The 21,198-nt window shown below is 36.9% G+C and overlaps 1 protein-coding gene across 1 annotated transcript in view; it reads left to right on the top strand.

Moving 5' to 3' along the window:
• LOC135207458 (putative neural-cadherin 2) overlaps nt 1-21,198 on the top strand; it is a 1,036,792-nt gene that overhangs the window by 1,011,958 nt on the left and 3,636 nt on the right. Inside the window, 12 exon segments of the mRNA XM_064239182.1 lie at nt 180-473; nt 2,584-2,777; nt 6,654-6,690; nt 7,392-7,543; nt 13,488-13,833; nt 15,219-15,467; nt 15,963-16,310; nt 16,887-17,238; nt 17,895-18,084; nt 18,589-18,821; nt 19,382-19,612; nt 20,678-21,034. Of these exon segments, the coding sequence (XP_064095252.1) occupies nt 180-473; nt 2,584-2,777; nt 6,654-6,690; nt 7,392-7,543; nt 13,488-13,833; nt 15,219-15,467; nt 15,963-16,310; nt 16,887-17,238; nt 17,895-18,084; nt 18,589-18,821; nt 19,382-19,612; nt 20,678-21,034 (2,983 nt within the window).

The raw sequence follows: 21,198 nt of genomic DNA, 5'->3' as shown, positions 1-21,198 counted from the left end.
GTCCTTATCATTATTAGCCTTCCATGTCAGTGGTTAAAACAAAAACAATAAATAAATAAATAAATAAATAAATAAAGGAGGCATTTTGTAAATACATTTGTAACTATATATTTTTTTACGAATTTACAGTAAATCTCCCATTAACCATTACGCCCACTTTTGTGCTATATCCTTCTCAGCAAGGCGGAGGCGGCCTGGGGACATTCACCTCCGGAATCTCCAAAATCCTGAAGGAACCTCACGACGCCATCGAGATCGTGAGCGTCTACGGCCATCCTACTTTCGATCCTACGTTCACCATGGCGTTCCAAATCCCTCCCGCGACGACGCCGTTGGAGTCCTACGGCAGCGCCGCCTTCGCCCAGCCAACCCCGGCGCCCTTTGCCTGCGTCTGGGTGAGCATCAAGGAGCCCAAGGGGAGGTTCATGGATCCTGTGAAGCTTCAAGGACTCCTTGCCCTTCATATTGAATACGTGAGTTATTTCAGTGTCGTTATATATATATATATATATATATATATATATATATATATATATATATATATATATATATATATATATACATACATACATACATAAATAAATAAAAGGCCCATAAAACACTATTTGAACGTTGCAACCATATATTTCGAGCACATCCTTCAGTGATCAGGAGCACAGAAGGAAGTACTCGAAATATATGATTGCAACGTTCAAATAGTGTTTTATGGGCCTTTTATGTTCATAGTATACCGTTGTATTACAGTAAAAGACATTCACATATGTTTGCGTGTGTGTTTGCTTGCGTTTAATATTCTATAAAGATCGTCTTAATATTCCACAGTCCCGCGAGTTACAAGGAGTTGCAAGGATTAGGATGTCTCAAAGACTTGTTAGACCATCCGAGGAGACACCGTGTGCTCACGGGACTCCTTCCCTGTGTTTTGGGAAAACCTGCTTCTTTTCAGTTTATTCATTTCGTCGGCAAAGAAGTCCTCTCGAAAACTTTTCAATATGGTGATGAGATTCCATGCTGATGTGAGATAAAAAAAAAAAAAAGAAAAAAAAGTCATAATTTATCATGGAAAAGTTCAAAAGAGGACTTGAAAATTTATGACAAAATTCCGTAAATGAATGAGGCTGAAATATGACAAAAAATATTGTAAAAAAAAATCGTGATTATCGTGGTATTTATGGTTTGACCCTAACTAGGAGTAAATTTTTTATAACAACGATACGTGTAAAATGTATTACTGGTGGCCCGTAGATACAATTAAATTATATTATTCTACATTACATCAAGAATAATTTGATAAAATCATAATTTTGCCTCCAAACATAGTGGAACTACGAAAGAATGCCATCACTCCAGGATCTCTCTCTCTCTCTCTCTCTCTCTCCACACACACATACACACACATTATATATATATATATATATATATATATATATATATATATATATATATATATATATATATATATATTATATATATATATATATACACGAACGTTTTTTATGTCGTTAACAGGTAAATGTTAGTTCCTTTTCTTGATTACTACAAAACATGACTCAAATATATCGTATATAATCCTCTTAAAAGCTTTAATATTTTGTACGGGCGATTGCAAAGTCTGTAGTTATAAAAAACAAAATGAGGAAAAACTGACTCATTTGCGTAATTCACCATATCTTCAAAGAGCCATTGAATGGGAAATTATTCATATTGCAAAACGATGAAGAAACTGCAAAAGAAGACTTTGCATATTTTTTTTCTTTGGAATTAGGTATTACTGGTTTAGTAGTGTTTGTACGTATAGCTTTTGAAATGGTAATATTGATTGGTGTATGTGGAAGATTATTTCCATGATATCACCACGGGTCTCGTGTTAAAATGGGGTCAATGTCTCGCAGAGGTTTTATACATTCTGTTCAAGGAGAGAGAGAGAGAGAGAGAGAGAGAGAGAGAGAGAGAGAGAGAGAGAGAGAGAGAGAGTACCATGAAGTGTCATGAATAAATATATATATATATATATATATATATATATATATATATATATATATATATATATATATATATATATATATATATATATATATATATATATATATATATATATATATATTATATATATATATATATATATATATATATATATATATGTGTGTGTGTGTGTGTGTGTGTGTGTACGTATATATATATATATATATATATATATATATATATATATATATATATATATATATATCTATATATATATATATATATACACACACACACACACACACACATATATATATATATATATATATATATATATATATATATACTATATATATATATATATATATATATTATATATATACATACATCGTGTATTATATATGTGTGTGTGTAGAGAGAGAGAGAGAGAGATCCTGTGGTTATCTGGTGTCACATTATTGGTGCTCAGTGATCTGAGAGAGAGAGAGTGGAGTTGTCAGGCATCATAAGGTCTGGAACTTAGAATACAGACGAGAGAGAGAGAGAGCAGAGAGAGAGAGAGAGAGAGCGAGAGAGAGAGAGAGAGAGAGGATCTCATCACATGTACGATTTTATTTTCAGCTGGAAAGCGTCATGAATCTGAAGCTGTCTCTGGCGATGCCCGACGAGGAGGGGGAGGGCCAGAGAGGGGGGAACCCCTCCGGTAGGAGACCTGGAGGAGGAGGAGGAGGTGTAGGAGGAGGAGGACCAGACCCGTCGTCTTCCAATCCGGAGATCCATCGCTTCCTTGGCTTCCAAGTCCACTGCCTCTACAGGTAGGTCGTCCTCGACTGTTTAGAAATATAGGAATATTATATATATATATATATATATATATATATATATATTATATATATATATATATATATATGTATATATATATATATATATATATATATATATATATATATATATATATATATATATATATATATATATAATTATAAGATGGGTAGAAGAACTTAGCAAAAAGTGATGTTATTTACAAAAGTTCAATGAATGGTAAATGAACAGTTGGGGAAATTCCATATTGCTATGTGTATATACAAAAACCTATTGGATAGATATCTTTATCTATGATTATCGTGAGTTTATTCTTTTACGATAATACTTCAATTCTCCATCATTATCTTTGCATTGTCTCTGTTAGTGAATGAATTTATAGATTATTTTAGATAGTTCCTCGTGATTTTAGATTATTTTAGATAGTTTATCGTGGTTTTAAATGATTTTAGATAGCTTCTCGTGATTTTAAATTATCATGATGGTTTCTCGTGATTTTAAAATATTTTAGATAGTTTCTCGTGATTTTAAATGATTTTAGATAGTATATCGTGGTTTTAAATGATTTTAGATAGTATATCGTGGTTTTAAATGATTTTAGATAGTATATCGTGGTTTTAAATGATTTTAGATAGTATATCGTGGTTTTAAATGATTTTAGATAGTATATCGTGGTTTTAAATTATTTTAGATAGTATATCGTGGTTTTAAATGATTTTCAGATAGTATATCGTGGTTTTAAATTATTTTAGATAGATAGTATATCGTGGTTTTAAATTATTTTAGATAGTATATCGTGGTTTTAAATTATTTTAGATAGTATATCGTGGTTTTAAATTATTTTAGAAATAGTTTCTCATGTTTTTAAATTATTTTAAATATCTCGTGATTTTGGATTGTTTTAAATAGTATCTCGTGATTTTAGTTAGTTTCTCTTGATTTTAAATTATTTTAAAAATAGTTTACCGTGATTTTGAAAGATTTTATTTTCTCTTGATTTTAAATGAATTTAGAAATAGTTTCTCGTGATTTTAAATGATTTTAGAATAGTTTCTTGCGATTTTAAATTATTTTAAATAGTATCTCGTAATTTCAAATTATTTTAAATAGTTTCTCGTGATTTTAAATGATTTTAGATAGTTTCACGTGATTTTGAAATATTTTAGAAATAGTTTCTCGTGATTTTAAATCATTTTAGAAATAGTTTCTCGTGATTTTCAATGATTTTAGAATAGTTTCTTGCGCTTTTAAATTATTTTAAATAGTATCTCGTGATTATAGATTATTTTAGATAGTTTCTCGTGATTTTAAATATTTTAAATAATATCTCGTGATTTTAGATTTTAAACTATCTCGCCATTTTGAATTACTTCAAATTGTATCTCGTGATTTTAGAGTATTTTAGAAATAGTTTCTCGTAATTTTGAAATATTTTCTTGTAATTTTAAATTATTTTAAATTGTATCTCGTCATTTTAAATTATTTTAGATAGTTTCTCGTGATTTTTAAATTATTTTGAAAAGCATCTCGTGATTTTAGATTTCAAATAGTATCTCGTAATTTTAGATTTCAAATAGTATCTCGTGATTTTAGATTTCAAATAGTATCTCGTGATTTTAGATTTCAAATAGTATCTCGTGATTTTAGAGTATTTTGGAAATAGTTTACCGTGATCTTCACTGAGACGCTGTTAATTAACGCTGATACGTTTTCTGGCTCTGTTAACGCGTCAGGACGAAAATAGACGAAGGACTGGAATGATTTCGGAACGAGAAATGATTTTGGAAACAAAGTGAAATAGAAATCTGTTTTATTTTTATTTTTCTTCTGTTTTTCTTTTGACGATTTCCGAGAGGGAGGGGGAATGAAAAGAAGAAATCACAGCGCTTGCTTTTGTGTTTTCGTTTTCGTTTTCGCTTTGTGTACAGAAGACTTTTTATACAAAATGCTTTTGTTTCAGTTCTCCTTAATTTCTCTCTCTCTCTCTCTCTCTCTCTCTCTCCTCTCTGTCTCACATCTCTATTCTCTGTAACCCACTTTCGTTTCACATCTTAATCTCTCTCTCTCTCTCTCTCTCTCTCCGTTTTTACTCTCTCTCTCTCTCTGTTATCTGCACTTGTGAATCGTGTAATATTAATTCTCTGTGTCTTCACTTGGTCTTACAATAACCCCCTCCCTCCCCCTCTCCTTTTTTTAAATCTTTATCTCAGCTCCCCTTTTCTGGTATTAATTTTGTTTTTTTTCATTTTCTCTTTTTCTCTTTTATTAATGGGACGGTTCGTTTCCTCTATCTGTTGCACAATTAACCAGGAGTATTCCTTTCCCTTCCCCGTTTTTAATTTACCCTCTCTCTCTCTCTCTCTCTCTCTCTCTCTCTCTCTCTCTCTCTCTCTCTCCTCTCTCTCTTTCCTGCTATTCCGCATCTTTCATTTCCTTCTTAATTCCCTCTCCCCTTTCGTCTCTTTATTTCTCTTTTTTTCTTTTTTTATTCTTTTTTATCAACTTCAAGTCTGTTTGTTTTAGCGTTTCATTTTACATTCAGATTTCTGTTTGATATTTTGCTTTTTTTTTTTTTTTTTTTTTTTTTTTTTTTTTTTACTTTTTTTTTACTTTTTTCTATCTCTCTCTCTCGCTTTATTTTTTACGTCTGGTTTTTATTGCTTCTCGTTTTTAATCAGCCTCTGCTATCTCCCTCCGGTATTTGAGGTTTACAGCCGTTTAAGATATTTATTTAATCTCAACATATTCGAATTAAGGAAGACGATACCAGAGGAGGTTTCTACCCTCTGAAGCAACTGATTATAAATCGCTATAAGGAGTTACAGAGAGAGAGAGAGAGAGAGAGAGAGAGCGGGGGGGGGAGAGAGAGAGAGGGGATTAGAAGGAGAGGAGAGAGGAGAGGGCGTCCAACGGTCCTTCAATATATCAGCAACTTATAAGGAGTTATACTGAGAGAGAGAGAGAGCGAGAGAGAGAGAGCGAGAGAGAGAGTGATGGGGGCTCGCTTCCAGTAATGGTTCTTTAAGAGAGAGAGAGAGAGAGAGAGAGAGAGAGAGAGAGGGCGCCCGCTCCCATTCCAGTAATGGTTCTTTAAGAGAGAGAGAGAGGGAGTGCGAGGGGGCTTCCAGCAATGATTCTGAGAGAGAGAGATAGATGGCCGAGGAGGAGATGATGAGTGGCGTGGACGTGGAGGATGAGAGAGGAGAGAGAGATAGAGAGGAGAGGAGAGAGCGGAGAGCCGGGGAGAAGGCTTAGTACAGAGTGGAGGGAGGAGAGCGAGAGAGAGAGCGAGGCGCGAACCGGGGGTGGCGGCGTCCAGTAACGGTTCGTTAATATATCATCACTACTCGATCTTCCGAATCATTTATTCTCTTTATGGGGATTGACATATTATTCAATTATATCTTTTCCCTCGGAGAAAATACCACTGCGTCTGCCTTTGAAGGATATATATATTTTATATTATTTCCGTTAAATTTGACTATTTTTTTTAATTCCTTTATGTTTTTGGTATCTGTCATTTCTTGATCTTTTTATGCTCAGGTGTTTAATATTAGGTATTTGATCATTAAAATTGAAGGGGAATTATTTATGTGGTTATTGAAGTTTGCATATATACCGAGGAAGAATTTTCACGTTTATTAATCCTTTTTTTTTTTACCCTGATTCTACGAAAATGTTACAATTCTATTTGTTTCTGTTCGATGACGATGAAAAGTTTTGCCACTTTTCATACATACTATTTTTGAAGGAGTTTTATGATCCCTCTTCTGAGAATTAGTCTTGGTCTCATCACTTAAAATACTTGACACTTTTCATCAATACTTTAGTTACTTTATAGGATCCGATTAGTAATGGTCTCGTTTTAGGAAGGCTCACGTCATATTGTTTGATGGGATTTGCTTGGTACCCTTAAAAGTGGTTATGATCTAAGTGGGTATGTCTAGCTGACCAACCCGGCACTACCTGGGAAAACTCTGAATGACGACTATCTTTCTCTTTCCCAATGGTAACATTTCGTTTGATTAATCGGGCTTGAATATATATAGGAGTCATTCTTGTTTTTGTTTACTCCTTAATTTATTCATGTATATTTATTAAATTCATCATAAATAGTATATATATATATATATATATATTATATATATATGTGTGTGTGTGTGTGTGTGTGTGTGTGTGTGTGTTTATTTACTTTATTGTTTTCAATTTATTCTTTTTGTTTAGTATAATTTATTCATTATGTATTTATTTTTTAATTCTATATATTTATTTCCGTGCTTATTTGTTTATGGTTTATTTTGTTTATTTACTTATTTATTATCTATTTATTTGGTGGTTTATTTTATATATTTAGTTATTTGATTATTTATTACTTTATTTTATTTATGTATTTATTTATTCATTATTTGTTAATTTGTTTTATATATTTATTTACTTATTTGTTTATTCATTTGTTTATTTTTTCATTAAGTATTTATTTTTCAAATTTATTTTATACTTATTTATTTACTTTGTTTATTACTTTATTTCTTATTTATTTAGTTATTCATTTACGAATTTCCTTACTTATTCATTCATTTAATTATTTTTTGTTCCTGCTGCTAAAGGTCGTGGACACGAACACGACGTCGCTAGTGACGCCCCGCCTGACCCGCGCCCAAGACTGCCACGCCCATTCCCGCGAGGTAGTAGACTTCAGCTGCACGCCTACGTCCTGTCTGAACGGTGGGCGGTGCGTCAGAAACGATCAGGGTAACAGGTAAGAAACGAGACGATCTTGGGGGTTGTTTTTTTTTTTAAGAAGGCTGAAAGATCGTAAGAGATTCGGAAGCTTAATCTTATGGGAAAATTTATTTAGTGTAATTTATTGTCCGATTTATTTTAATAAGAATTGGTAATAAATAGTAAATTTATTATTATTATTATTATTATTATTATTATTATTATTATTATATTATTATTATTATTATTATTATTATTATTAACCTCACAATCGCGCGAGTCACTAAATTGATGAAGAAATCCACGAAGGTGTAAGAGTGAAAATATATCAAATATATATATATTTTAAATATGTGTTTACACTTGGACCATTGCAGATTTCTTCTTTCATTATTATTATTATTATTATTATTATTATTATTATTATTATTATTATTATTATTATTATTATTATTATTAAACAAGCATACAAGGGCCATTGACATGAAATTCAAGCTTTGTAAGAATGTCGCATTCATATGAAAAAAGTTACAGAAGATACTAGGAAACTTGAGATTATTGGAGGGATATTTCAAACTGAGCACTAAACAAAAGTTTACGGAGAGAGAGAGAACGAATATCAACTGAATAGTTCCTCTTTGCTAGACTCTAATTTGTGACCCATACAGTCAAATGACCACCATTTGACCTCTAGAGGCTCTGACCTCAGTTTTGTTCAAACCTGTGACCTATTGTTAACGAGCTGAAATAAGTGCAATTCAAACAGAGAGAGAGAGAGAGAGAGAGAGAGAGAGAGAGAGAGAGAGAGAGAGAGAGAGATATTTCCTCTGCATTTTATTAAGGAAGACAGGAGGATGAATTGGGACTCGCCTTTCCCCGATGTCCAATCATTGTCGGCAAATTGTTTTCCACAAATACCATTCTCAATATATATTTGCCGTCTCCGTCCTTCGGCTCTCTCTCTCTCTCTCTCTCTCTCTCTCTCTCTCTCGCCTCGCAGATGATGGAGTGCTCCGAGGAAGGAGGTGGAGTTTTTATTCCTCGTGTGCAGGCTGTCATCTATCAATGTCTGTCAGTTTTTGCAAAGTTGTTGAGTAGCCTTTAGGCTTTCTGAGGAGAGGATATTACTATGGAATAAGTCCTATTCATTCTCTATATTTCTTAATTATTTTAATGTTATAGCCTCAGTTCAAACGTACGATATTGTTTGCAGGTCAGGTAAACGATTCAGTGCTTAGTTCAGAACGTTATTGACGCTTACTAAAAAATACGACTCCATTTCTAGCATAAATAAAACGTTGAATAAATGATATTCCTTATTTTTCGATGTTAATTGGCCGTATTTATTTGAAAGAGTTCTGTCATTGAGGTTTTCACTAACTATTATATTATATTTATTTGTTTTTTTTTTTTTTTTTTTTGCTCTATCACAGTCCTCCAATTCGACTGGGTGGTATTATAGTGTGAGGTTCCGGGTTGCATCCTGCCTCCTTAGGAGTCCATTATATTATTATTATTATTATTATTTTTATTATTTTTTTTTTTTTTGCTCTATCACAGTCCTCCAATTCGACGTGGTGGATTTATAGTGTGGGTTTCCGGGTTGCATCCTGCCTCCTTAGGAGTCCATCACTTTTCTTACTATGTGTGCCGTTTCTAGGATCACACTCTTCTGCATGAGGCCCGGAGCTACTTCAGCCTCTAGTTTTCTAGATTCCTTTTCAGGGATCTTGGGATCGTGCCTAGTGCTCCTATGATTATGGGTACGATTTCCACTGGCATATCCCATATCCTTCTTATTTCTATTTTCAGATCTTGATACTTATCCATTTTTTCCTCTCTTTCTCTTCAACTCTGGTGTCCCATGGTATTGCGACATCAATGAGTGATACTTTCTTCTTGACTTTGTCAATCAACGTCACGTCTGGTCTGTTTGCACGTATCACCCTATCCGTCCTGATACCATAGTCCCAGAGGATCTTTGCCTGATCTTTTTCTATCACTCCCTCAGGTTGGTGCTCGTACCACTTATTACTGCAAAGGTAGCTGATGTTTTCTTGCACAGGCTCCAGTGGAGGGCTTTTGCTACTGAATCAAGCCTCTTTTTGTACTGGTTCTGTGCAAGTACCGGGCATTCGCTTGCTATGTGGTTTATGGTTTCATTTTTCGTATTGCACTTTCTACATATGGGAGAGATGTTATTTCCATCTATAATCGTTCTTTGAACATATCTGGTTCTTAGGGCCTGATCTTGTGCCGCTGTTATCATTCCTTCAGTTTCCTTCTTGAGCTCTCCCCTCTGTAGCCATTGCCAATTGTCATCGCTGGCTAGTTCTTTAGTCTGTCTCATGTATTCGTGGCCGTGCATTGGTTTGTTGTGCCAGTCGTCTGTTCTGTCTGTCTTTCTCCTGTCTCTGTATTTTCTGGGTCTTCGTCTACTTTTATTAGTCCTTCTTCCCATGCACTCTTTAGCCACTCGTCTTCACTGGTTTTCAGATATTGCCCCCAGTGCTCTGTTTTCGATGTTGACACAGTCCTCTATACTTAGTAGTCCTCTCCCTCCTTCCTTTCGTGTTATGTATAGTCTGTCCAATATTTGCTCTTGGGTGTAGTGCTTTGTGTATTGTCATATGTTTCCTGGTTTTCTGATCTATGCTGCGGAGTTCTGCCTTCGTCCATTCACTATTCCTGCGCTGTATCTGATTACTGGCACTGCCCATGTGTTTATGGCTTTTTATCATATTTCCGCGTTGAGTTTTGACTTGAGTATTCGCCTTGAGTCTCTGCATATATTCTTTCCTGATCGTGTCCTTCATCTCTTGGTGTTTTATATCCCCTCCTTCCATTATTCCCAGGTATTTGTATCCTTTCTCATCTATGTGTTTGATGTTGCTCCCATCTGGTAGCTTATCCCTTCAGTTCTCGTTACTTTGCCTTTTTGTATGTTGACTAAGGCGCATTTTTCTATTCCAAACTCCATCCTGATGTCCCCAGATACAATCCTTACAGGTCTGGATTAGGGTATCTATTTCCTTGATGCTCTTACCATACAGCTTGATGTCGTCCATGAACATCAGATGGTTGATTCTGTTGCCTCTTTTCTTGAGTTGGTACCCGGCATCCATCTTCTGTAGTACTTTTGTCATGGGTATCATGGCTACTACGAAGAGTAGTGGGGACAGTGAGTCGCCCTGAAGATCCCTCTCCTGATATAAACCTCTGCTAATCTTATTCCAGAGCTTGTAAGTATTGTATTCCAGTGCGCATTGTATTTTTGAGGAAGCTGATGGTGTTTTCCTCTGCCCCATATATTTTCAGGCATTCTATTAGCCATGTGTGTGGTATCATGTCGAAGGCTTTCTTATAGTCTATCCATGCCATGCTTAGGTTGGTTTTTCCTTCTCCTACTCTTCTTCCAATTACTATTTGTCTATCAGGAGCTGGTCTTTTGTGCCCCTACACTTCCTTCTGCAGCCATTTCTGTTGGTGGGGGATGGTGTTTGTCTCCTCTAGGTAATTGTATAGCCTTTCACTGATGATACCTGTTAGTAACTTCCACATTATTGGTAGGCAGGTGATAGGCCTGTAGTTACTGGCTTATCTTTTCCCTTACTCTTGTCTTTTTGTACTAAGGATGTTCTTCCTGTGGTCATCCATTTGGGTGCATGGTGATTTGAGATACAATGCTGGAGTTGTTCTGCCTATTCGTGGGTTGTAGGACCTTGAAGCTTTTGAGCCAGTATCCATGGAACTTCATCGGGACCCTGGGGCTTTCCCGTTTTGGCATTTTCTTTAGTTTGGGTGTCTGACTGTGTCTGTGTGATGTGCTGTGAATCTTTGTTTTATTCTCCGTGTTTCTTCTTCTTGACTTCCTGGAGCCATGTTGCATGTTTGTTGTGATACCGGATTGCTCCATATGTTTTCCCAGAGTCTCTTACTTGGTTCGGCTTCAGGAATTTCTGGGTGGTTGTCTCCCCTCTTAGTTGGCTGTATAGTCTTTTCTGGTTGGTTCCGTATAGTTTGTTGCTGTTGGTATCCCTTATTCCTGTTCATGTACCGTTGGATCTTATGTGCTTTGGCCTTAAGCCTCTGTTTTACATCTTCTATTGTGTTGTTTAGTCCCCTCTCTTGTACTTTGTATTTCTCGTTGCGTTCCTCCCTTGTTTTCTTGCTTCTTAGCCTTTTTTTCTGCCATCTCTTTCAGTCTTTACTCAAGTCAGATCTCATCACCATGATTTGCTTTTCCAGGCGCCTTTTCCAAGGAGGTTGCTGTTTTGGTTTCTGTTGGGTTGGTTGTGCTGGTGGTGTTGGTGTTTTCGAATCCCCATCAGTTCTGCTACTAATCTTGCTCCTGCATATACCAAGTTATTTGTTTCTGTGATACTGGTGGTGTGTATTATGCCCATTATTTCATTGACCTCACTTGTTTTTTCTCCCTTAATTTCTTGGTGTTGTAGGCTTTCATGGAGGGGTATCTTTGTTCTCTCTGTATCTGGCTCCATCCATTGTCTAATCTTTCTACATTCCGTCCTCTCTGTTACTTCGTCGGTGTTTCTTCGGGTGTCGTTGTTTGATACTCAATCCTCCCACCTGTCGTCTTCTGTGGCATCGTCTCTCAGTTCGTCTTCGTGTAATTCGTTGTCGTGTGACATTTCCCTTTCCAGTTATTCTCTTTCTGTTGGGGAGAGCCAGTTGTTTTTCTTTATGTTCCTTAACTTGGTCTGCAGCCTCTGCTCTGTTTGGGGGGTGTTATTCCTCTCATTCCAGATGTTGACCAGTCTTCTTCTATATCCTCTCCGTCCGGGGGGTTGCTTCTTGATGTAGCATCTCCATATTTCCTTATTTTCTTCTCTTGTCCATTTCTTCCTTTTTGCTTCTGTAGCCCTCCAATCTCGGGCTGTTGATTATTGTCGTTGTGGTGATCAGTTGCTGGATGACGACCTCCAAGTACCTGACCGTCTTCCCCTTCAATTGGGTTGAATACCTGGTTGCCGGACGAAGCTCCTCTGTTGCCAGAGGTTCCATTTACGTCGTTGTCGTTTATTCCTTCATTTCTTTCCATCATTGCTGAGTTTTTGCTATTTAACCCATAGCTGGACCCTACCCCATTATTATTATTATTATTATTATATTATTATTATTATTATTATTATTATTATTATTATTATTATTATTATTATTATTATTATTATTTGGAAGAAGACACTTTTAAACAAATTCTGTTGAATAAAATGGCAGAATTCAGCGAATTAATCTTAATATATATCTTTTCTATTTTTCTTATTACTCGCTTTTCTGGCTCAGCGGTACTTCGCAATAATTGGCCAATATTCATATTGGGGATCATGCTGTAAGTGGTATTTTACTTAGAACAGGCTGGTATTATCAGTATACTCGACCCCGGCCTGACATTGACCTCTCTTATTGAATAATACCAACACCGACGACGACCCCTGCTTGACCTGGACCAGAGGAACGCCTTTCTATATACCAGTATTCTGATAATACCAGTATACTGATAATACCAGTCTTTGATTAATAAACCCTGTTCTAAATAAAATACTACTTTCAGCATTATCCCCAATATGAATACTGGCCAATTATTGGGAAGTACCGCTGAGCCAGAAAAGCGAGTAATAAGAAAAGTAGAAAAGATATTATATAAGATAAATTCGCTGAATTCTCCCGTTTTATTGAACATATTATTATTATTATTATTATTATTATTATTATTATTATTATTATTATTGTTGTTGTTGTTGTTGTTGTTGTTGTTGAACCCTATTCATACGGAACAAGCCTTATAGGGCATGGCCTTGAAATTCAAGCTTCAAATGAATATGGTGTCCATTTGAAAGAATTTATCAGAAGATTAATAGTATTTTAAGATTTTATTTTTTTTCTTTTTTGTCAACGAGCGATGTCTGGTGACTAGCGTTCCGAATTGGGAGATTTAATTTTGCCTATTACGTCCTCGGCAGGTGCATATGCCCAGGGATATCCTGGGGTCCTCAGTGCAAGATCCTGAGCCGATCCTTCTCAGGAAACGGATGGGCGTGGGCGCGGCCTCTCCCGCCATGCCTGCCCATGACCCTATCGATTCGGGTATTGACAACGAACCCCCGCGCCCTCATCCTGTACTGGGGTCCCCTCTCTTCTACCTCCGCCCACCCACACTACCCGCCCACGCCCATGCTGGCGTTGCAACTGGTGCAGGGGCATCCCCAAGTGCTGCTGGAGGGCGCCCGTGGGCCACTCAAGTTGGAAATCAATACCACTTTAAGTGACGGTGTTTGGCACACAATCCACCTGCGTCTCAATTCTCAGGTAATGGTTTTATTATTCATTTTTTATTATTAATTCCAGGACAAATTTATTTTTGCGGTTCTTTTTCCTTTTCATATATTATTTTCGGCATTTGTTCTTTGTTTCTGATATTCGGATATCACTCTGATATACCCTAATACTTTTTTTTTATTCCGGGACGTAATTTTCTATTGGCCTCTCTGATTTCTTTTATTTTTTTTATTATTTTCAACATTTGCACTTTGTTTCTGTTATTTGGATATCGTTTTGGTATATCCCAATACTTTTATTTTAATTCCAGGACGTAATTTTTTATTGGCCTCTCTGATTTCTTTTATTTTTTTAATATTTTCAACATTTGCGCTTTGTTGCGGTTATTTGGATATCACTCTGATATACCCTAATACTTTTACTTTTAATTCCAGGACGTAATTCTTTATTCGCCTCTCTGATTTCTTTTTATTTTTTTCTATTATTTTCAACATTTGCGCTCTGTTTCTGATATTCGGATATCACTGATATACCCTAATACCTTTATTTTTAATTCCAGGACGTAATTCTTTATTGGCCCCTCTGATTTTTTTTATTATTATTTTTTAACTTATGCACTTTGTTTCTGCCATTCTGATCTCATTTTCGTATGTCCTGTTCATCCTGCATTATTTGGGTTGCTGGTCATATAACTGGAACTGGTGTATCTGTTCTGAAATCAGTTCATACGTTTTATATCACCCGATAACTAGGAACCAAACTATTCTACTCTTTTAATTTTACGTAGAATAACATTTCAAACCGTAAATAGAATTATATTGAATGCCTCATTTGATAAGATTAGCCTTTGCGATTTTCGTATGTTTTCGATTTGGTTTCCATTAAAAAATATTATCATGAATTATTTTTCTTCAGTTGCCATCTACTCTTTATCTGAGCTTGTGGAAAGAGTTCCCAATGGTCTATGTTTTTAGGATTATTTTCTTGCTAAAGTGTACCGTTGAATGATACTGGTGCAACGGTACACTTATAATTCGGTAGTAAAGATATGGGCTTTTAACATGTATTGTAATGATTAAATCGGTTAACGAAGGATTTGAAATCGTAAATCTTGTCTATATAATCGTTTTAATGTAATTTTAAAAGTAATTAATTTGTTACGTAACCAAAACCTTGTCTTCCGTTACGCGTACAATTTAAATCTTTCTTTGTGAATCCCAAATTTCATATGGAATTATAATAATGTTTTTCCATTCTTTGGGAAACATTCAAGTATCATTACGCAACCATAAGAAAGTCTTCTCCATCCAACCAACCATCTTTCGCTGTGAGCTCACGATGTCTCGACGGATCGTCGGATGGACTAACAAGTCTTTGAGACGTCCTAATCCTTGTAACTCCTCGTATCCTCGCAGGGTGTAACGCTCATGGTGGACTATTGTGGGCGCGGTTGGATGGCCGATTCCAGCAACGACTCCCACTGCATAGCCCGTACCCCGTGGGTGGACCCGGTGGCTAAGCAGAACTGGGGGAGCAGCAGTTACCCCCTGCAAATAGGGGGCATGGCTCATTCCCCTCCGAGGGCGTCCCATTTTGGGTGGTCGGCCTCGCCCATACAGCAGGGGCTTCGTGGCTGCGTCTCTCACTTGACGGTCAATGGACAGGTTAGTACCTCTTGTGTGTGGTGGTCTTTCTTTCTTTCTTTCTTTCTTTTTTTTTAGTATTTTATCTGAATTGTGTAAAGTTTAAAATGTATAGTTTTGTGCTAAATAATTCATTCTCGCGTCCTTTGCATATATAATAGGTCACAGTTAGCATATAAAAAATAGGCAGCATGGTTGGTTCGTAAAATTTCCAATTGATTTTTTAGTTGTTTCATTGTTTTGTCATATGTAGCATATGTCATAATTAAAATTTCCCATAGTTTGCTGTACATATTGGTATAATTTTAACATTTAATAATCCCCCTGCCATCCGAAGCTGGTAAAATTTCCATTGAAGTTTTAGTTGTTTCATTGTTTCTTTACAGTCGAGCGGAATGTCTTATTATGATCTTAATTTCTGTCGTCATATGTAAATGTCATAGTTAAATATTTCCCATAGTATGTTGTACATATTGGTATAATTTTAACATTTAATATTCCCCCCGTCACCCGAAGCTGGTCGACTTGGGAGAACCTGCCTACAGTAGCAACAGCAACAGCGGCTGCTTCACGCAGGAGGAGGCCTGCCTGACGAAAATAGGCTTCTGCGGCGTCCGAGGTCACTGCGTCGGAGGCCTGAACAAACCAAGATGCGAGTGTGAGCCTGGATGGACCGGGGAAGGGTGCGAGGCGCCCGCCGTGCCAATGTCCCTCGGCGCCGACTCGTACATGAAGATGGCCCTGTCTTTCAAACCCGATCCCTATTATCTCAAGGCCCAGATGAGGGTGAGGCAGTCAGCGCCTTCCAGCGGCCTCCTCATGCAGCTGGCTTCTCATCACCAGTCGGTCGTTTTAGATATACGGGTTAGTAAATGTAGATTTGTCTTGTTTTTAAGGTAATGATCACAAGCGTTTATTGTACAACCTTTTCGCTTGTTCTTAGATACAATTTTCAATCATTCAAGGTAATGATCACAGTTCCATGAATTCTTCGACTATTTTCCTCTCTTTTTTTTTTTAATATCTGGAATGATGTCACAGTTCCATCAACTCTTGGCCTATTTTCACCTATTTTATTTTCCTCTATTTTTTTTAATATCAGGGATGATGTCACAGTTCCATCAATTCTTAGTCTATTTTCCTCTATTTTTTATATATATATATATATATATATATATATATATATATATATATATATATATATATATATATATCGGGAATGATGTCACAGTTCCATCAATTCATGGTCCTTTTTCCTTTTTTTCTTTCTTTTTTTTAATATCGGGAATGATGTCACAGTTCCATAAATTCTTAGCCTATTTCTTAATTTTTTTTTTTTAAATATCTAGAATGATGGCACAGTTCCATCCATTCTTGCCCTATTTTCCTCTATTATTTTAAATATCTGGAATGATGTCACAGTTCCATGCGTCATTCCAGTTACGCGGAGGCATCGTCTGCGCCTCCCTTTCCGGGACGGCGTGGAAAACGACGGAAGCCTGCGTCGAGGGGTACCTCCTCTCCGACGGGGAGTGGCACACGATTTGGGTCGAGCGCCATGGCCACAACCTCCTGGTTTCCGTGGATGACGGCGATGGCTGGAGGCACAACGAGACCTTGCCGTCTCTCGTGATGGCCTCCAGCAGGAGTGCTGGAGGAGGAGACCCTCAAGATCTGGCTTCCGTCGCCCCAGTGCCCCTCGTAGTAGACAAGCAAGATGGCGTGACGGTTGGTGGTCTTCCCGAATACGTCGGCGTCAGTTTAGTGACGGTCCACGAAGACCTCAGTAATAGTAAGTCTTCGTCTTGGGCGAGTTAGAAGCCCTAACGTTTTATCAGTTGAAATTGCCTAGTATTTATTTTCTGTAATGTTCGCTAGAACTTTCCAACTTGTTTATGCTGTGTTTTCAGCCTTTTTTTTCACGTACCTTGTAAGTAATGTGTATAGCTTTTCTGATTACAATATATTTTTATTACTTTTAATAATTCCAGTTAGATTTCACCGAGTTTCTTTTAATTTTAACTTTTACCTACCTTGTAAATAATCTGTAACTTTTCATATTCCCATATTTTGTTTACTTTTAATAATTCTAGATACATTTTACAAAGAGTTTCTTTTAATTTTAAATTTCTTCCAAAAAAAATCATGCCGTTACAATCACATTTTTGGTAGGATATTCTGTGAATAGAATGAATATTTAAAAAGAAATTTCATATTATCATAGACCTTCCATCGTCGGCCTACTATCAGTTTAATGTTAAGAAGTTTGTCTCAGATATAGCTACCTATGAGGAAAATTATATAGCAATTTTCAGTATGGAAATGCAATAAAGTTCCTACACATCTTTCCATTACTAACAGAGAAATTATTTGGTTTAAAACATTTTTAAATGCAAGCCATTTTTACAAAACGCTAAATTCAAACGAGTTCGTCTCGACCTCCTCCAGTCTGCATGGACGACATACGCGTCTCGGGTCGTCCATTGCCCGTGCCCCCTGCCATGAACGGGACTAGCTGGGGCCAGGTCACCACTCTCCAGCAGGTGGAACAGGGTTGCCAGCCGCCTGACCTATGTGCCAACACGACATGCCTTCCACCACTTGCCTGCCACCCTTCCTGGACTCATGCCACTTGTAGGTCAGTGAGCCTGTTTTTGAAAGTCTTCAGTAATGTGTATTTTTCTCAACTGGAGCCTATGTAGGCTATTGTTTTTAAAAATATAGGCATCAATTTACTCCTACATTGTATGAATAAATCCAGTAAATATTAGCTATTTCCAGAACTTTTGATGAATCGTATTATGATTTGATTTCGCTTACAATTTAAAAGACAGTCCTTAATTTACTCTCATACGTACCCGGATTAAATCGGTCTAGTGAATATCAGCCCCATTTCCATAAATTTTGATAGATTGTATTTTGATTTCAGCATCAATAATTGGTGTAAGCCTCAAACCGCTTTTACATAGTGGAGTAAATATCTTGAGAGAGAGAGAGAGAGAGAGAGAGAGAGAGAGAGAGAGAGAGAGAGAGAGAGAGTGCATGACAGTAAACTGTATGAACAGAGGAGCAGGAAATATGTACTGTTTCGTACACCAATACGCCTAATGGAAACTGCCCTTTTTGTTTCCACATTGTACAGCTGTAGACCGGGAATGAAACTGGTCGGTGGAATCTGCCAAGACGTGGACGAATGCATCTACGAACCGTGTCTGTTCGGAGGTACCTGCAGCAACCTGTACCCTGGGTATAAGTGTACCTGCGGACCGCACCACACAGGGGAGAACTGTCAGTGGACCAGCCTTTCAGCGCATTCGCAGTCGTTCGCGCCACCCTTGGTGATCGCCGCCGTAACTCTCTCGCTTCTTGTTGTAGGTGAGTTCGCAAACGTCACATTAACCCCACAATAGTATATTATAGGCTACAGCGTGATTTTCCACAAACATTTATGAAGAATTGTTTTCAGTGTTTTAGACATTCATTGCCACTTAAAAAAGATATAAAAATATTTTCAATTTGAATATATTTTTGTTTATGATACATAGATGAATGCAGTTTTTTTCCCCAAGTTAACACTCAAATTTTTCCTGAGACCCATGTTCTGGATTCCGTGATGGAAGGAAAAACAAAGATTAAATTAGAGCTTAAATTAGTGCAACTTATTGGGCACGCAGCGTCTAAATAGAATGAGAGAGAGAGCGAGAGAGAAATTGTTGTACATGCATTGAGTGTAAGGTACAATTGTACAGAATTTCAATTCGTGCTTAGTAAGTCACTTCTGTGCGCTGTATTTGACTTCCCATGTAGAGAAGAAGAAGAAGAAGAAGAAGAAGGAGAGAGAGAGAAAGAGAGAGAGAGATGATTGTTGTACAACTTTTTTTTAAGGCACAATTGTACAAAATTTTGAATTCCTGCGCTTATTGTCTTTTCCTCAGTGGTGCTCGGTGTTCTCCTGACACTGCGACTGCACAGGTCACGTGGGGGCAGGGGGGTAGACCTGCGTGGTGGGTGCGTGGGTGATGTTGGCAGCGTGGAAGGCATCTCGGGCGTCATCGAGACTCAAGTACCTGCCAAGGAAAACGACGTCAAGACGAACATCGCCAAGGAGGAAGCAGTGTTGCTCGAGTCGCTGAAGCTGAAACTCAACAATCAGTCGTCCCCTGATGGTGAGTAAGAAAGAAGTCGCTCGTTTGTACATGGAGTGATGGAAGTTAGCTCTTTGTTTATTTGTGGGATCTATCCCACAAGTTTCACCAGTTAAATGAGATTGTGGAATTCAGGCATTGCTTCAGTTCTTAATTGTGGTTCCATTGGTGCATATGTATAAGTCTTTGTTACTTGGATTACTTCAGCCTATTTAATTTTTTAAGCATGTTTTGAACGTTTGTGGCCTTTTATTTTGGTGACAAATTGGTATAAAGGAACCCTGTGTACTTATTGTACAATTCTGTGGGGCCATGGATAGGAGCTTGTGTTTTTTGGTGGCGGAAAATACAAGTGTGAAAGAATGTATTCTAATATTTTCATAATGCAGAAGTACTGATTGTAATTTAAGGTTTATCGAACTTCTTCAAAGTGACACCACACACGAGGTAATTAAGGTCAAAACTTGGCATGCTTGATTAGGTGGGATTGGTCAAGTCTCAACCCTATTAATTTTCATGTTAAAACTGAAAGTTTTAGTATACTGGTAGTTTTGTGTGTTTAAAGGCATCGTATCATTCCCAGGAAAATTTTATCAGTGCTAGAATTTTTATAGTAGTATAAAAGAGCTGTACAGTACCTCTAATAAACTGTGCTAAGAGTATTATCAAAATTGTGACAGTACCTGGGCAGCAGCTGTAAATGATAACGTGGCCACTGTTAGAAAGCTGCTTTGAAAAATTTCTCTACAGTAAACAGAGTTGTGATCTACCTGTTACTATGTGCAATACATATGGCACAATACTGAAGAGGGGTTTTGTTTTCATTTCGACAGTTTTATGCTCTGTTCGCAATAATGAATCCTTCGCCAAAGGTCAGAATTTGTAGGGAAAGAATAATGAAAAATTGGCCTCTCACAGGAAAACATAATTTCTTATTATGATTACTTGATGTTGAATGCAGTCTGAAGGCAAAACATGCCTAGGTCAAATAAGGCACAGGCTAGTGAACAAACTCTTTATTGACTTATATATAACATTTTTACATAATACTGTAAAATAAGCTAGTGATTCATTTACTACTTTCAGATAAACAGTCGGTATCACTTTTGGCAGCAACAAATTTAGCGAATGAAAGCAAATCTATGAAGAAAGTGAGTTTTAGTGTCACGGCCAGTGGAACCCCCATAATAGAAACTCAAGATAGCAAAAATGACACAACTTCACTTAGAGGATCGGTGAAATCGCTGACATGTGGCAGTAGAACAGGCTCGCTGAGGAAGCAAAACCTTAAGGTGGAAACTTCATCAGCTGTAGAGGGTCCAAAGATAGTTGCAGTTTCCGATTTGTCGAGTGCACAGCTGTTACCAGCGCAAGATGATCTTCGAGCGTATGCCTATGAAGGAGATGGGTCTCCTTCAGGATCCCTTACGTCAACTGTCTTGGGTAAGTGGGTCTTGCCAAGTCTTGATTCTCTACTGGAAGAGAAACAAATTATATAGTAATAATACATTTCTATGCACTCTAGTCAACCAGTTTCTTAGGTCACAATTTCAACTGTAATCAGACTATTATTGATCAAATGAATTAGACAGAACACCATAGATTCC

The sequence above is a fragment of the Macrobrachium nipponense genome, chromosome 32 (assembly GCF_015104395.2).
Source record: "Macrobrachium nipponense isolate FS-2020 chromosome 32, ASM1510439v2, whole genome shotgun sequence".
NCBI classification, from domain to species: domain Eukaryota; kingdom Metazoa; phylum Arthropoda; class Malacostraca; order Decapoda; family Palaemonidae; genus Macrobrachium; species Macrobrachium nipponense.
This window is presented reverse-complemented; position numbering and strand designations above follow the sequence as displayed.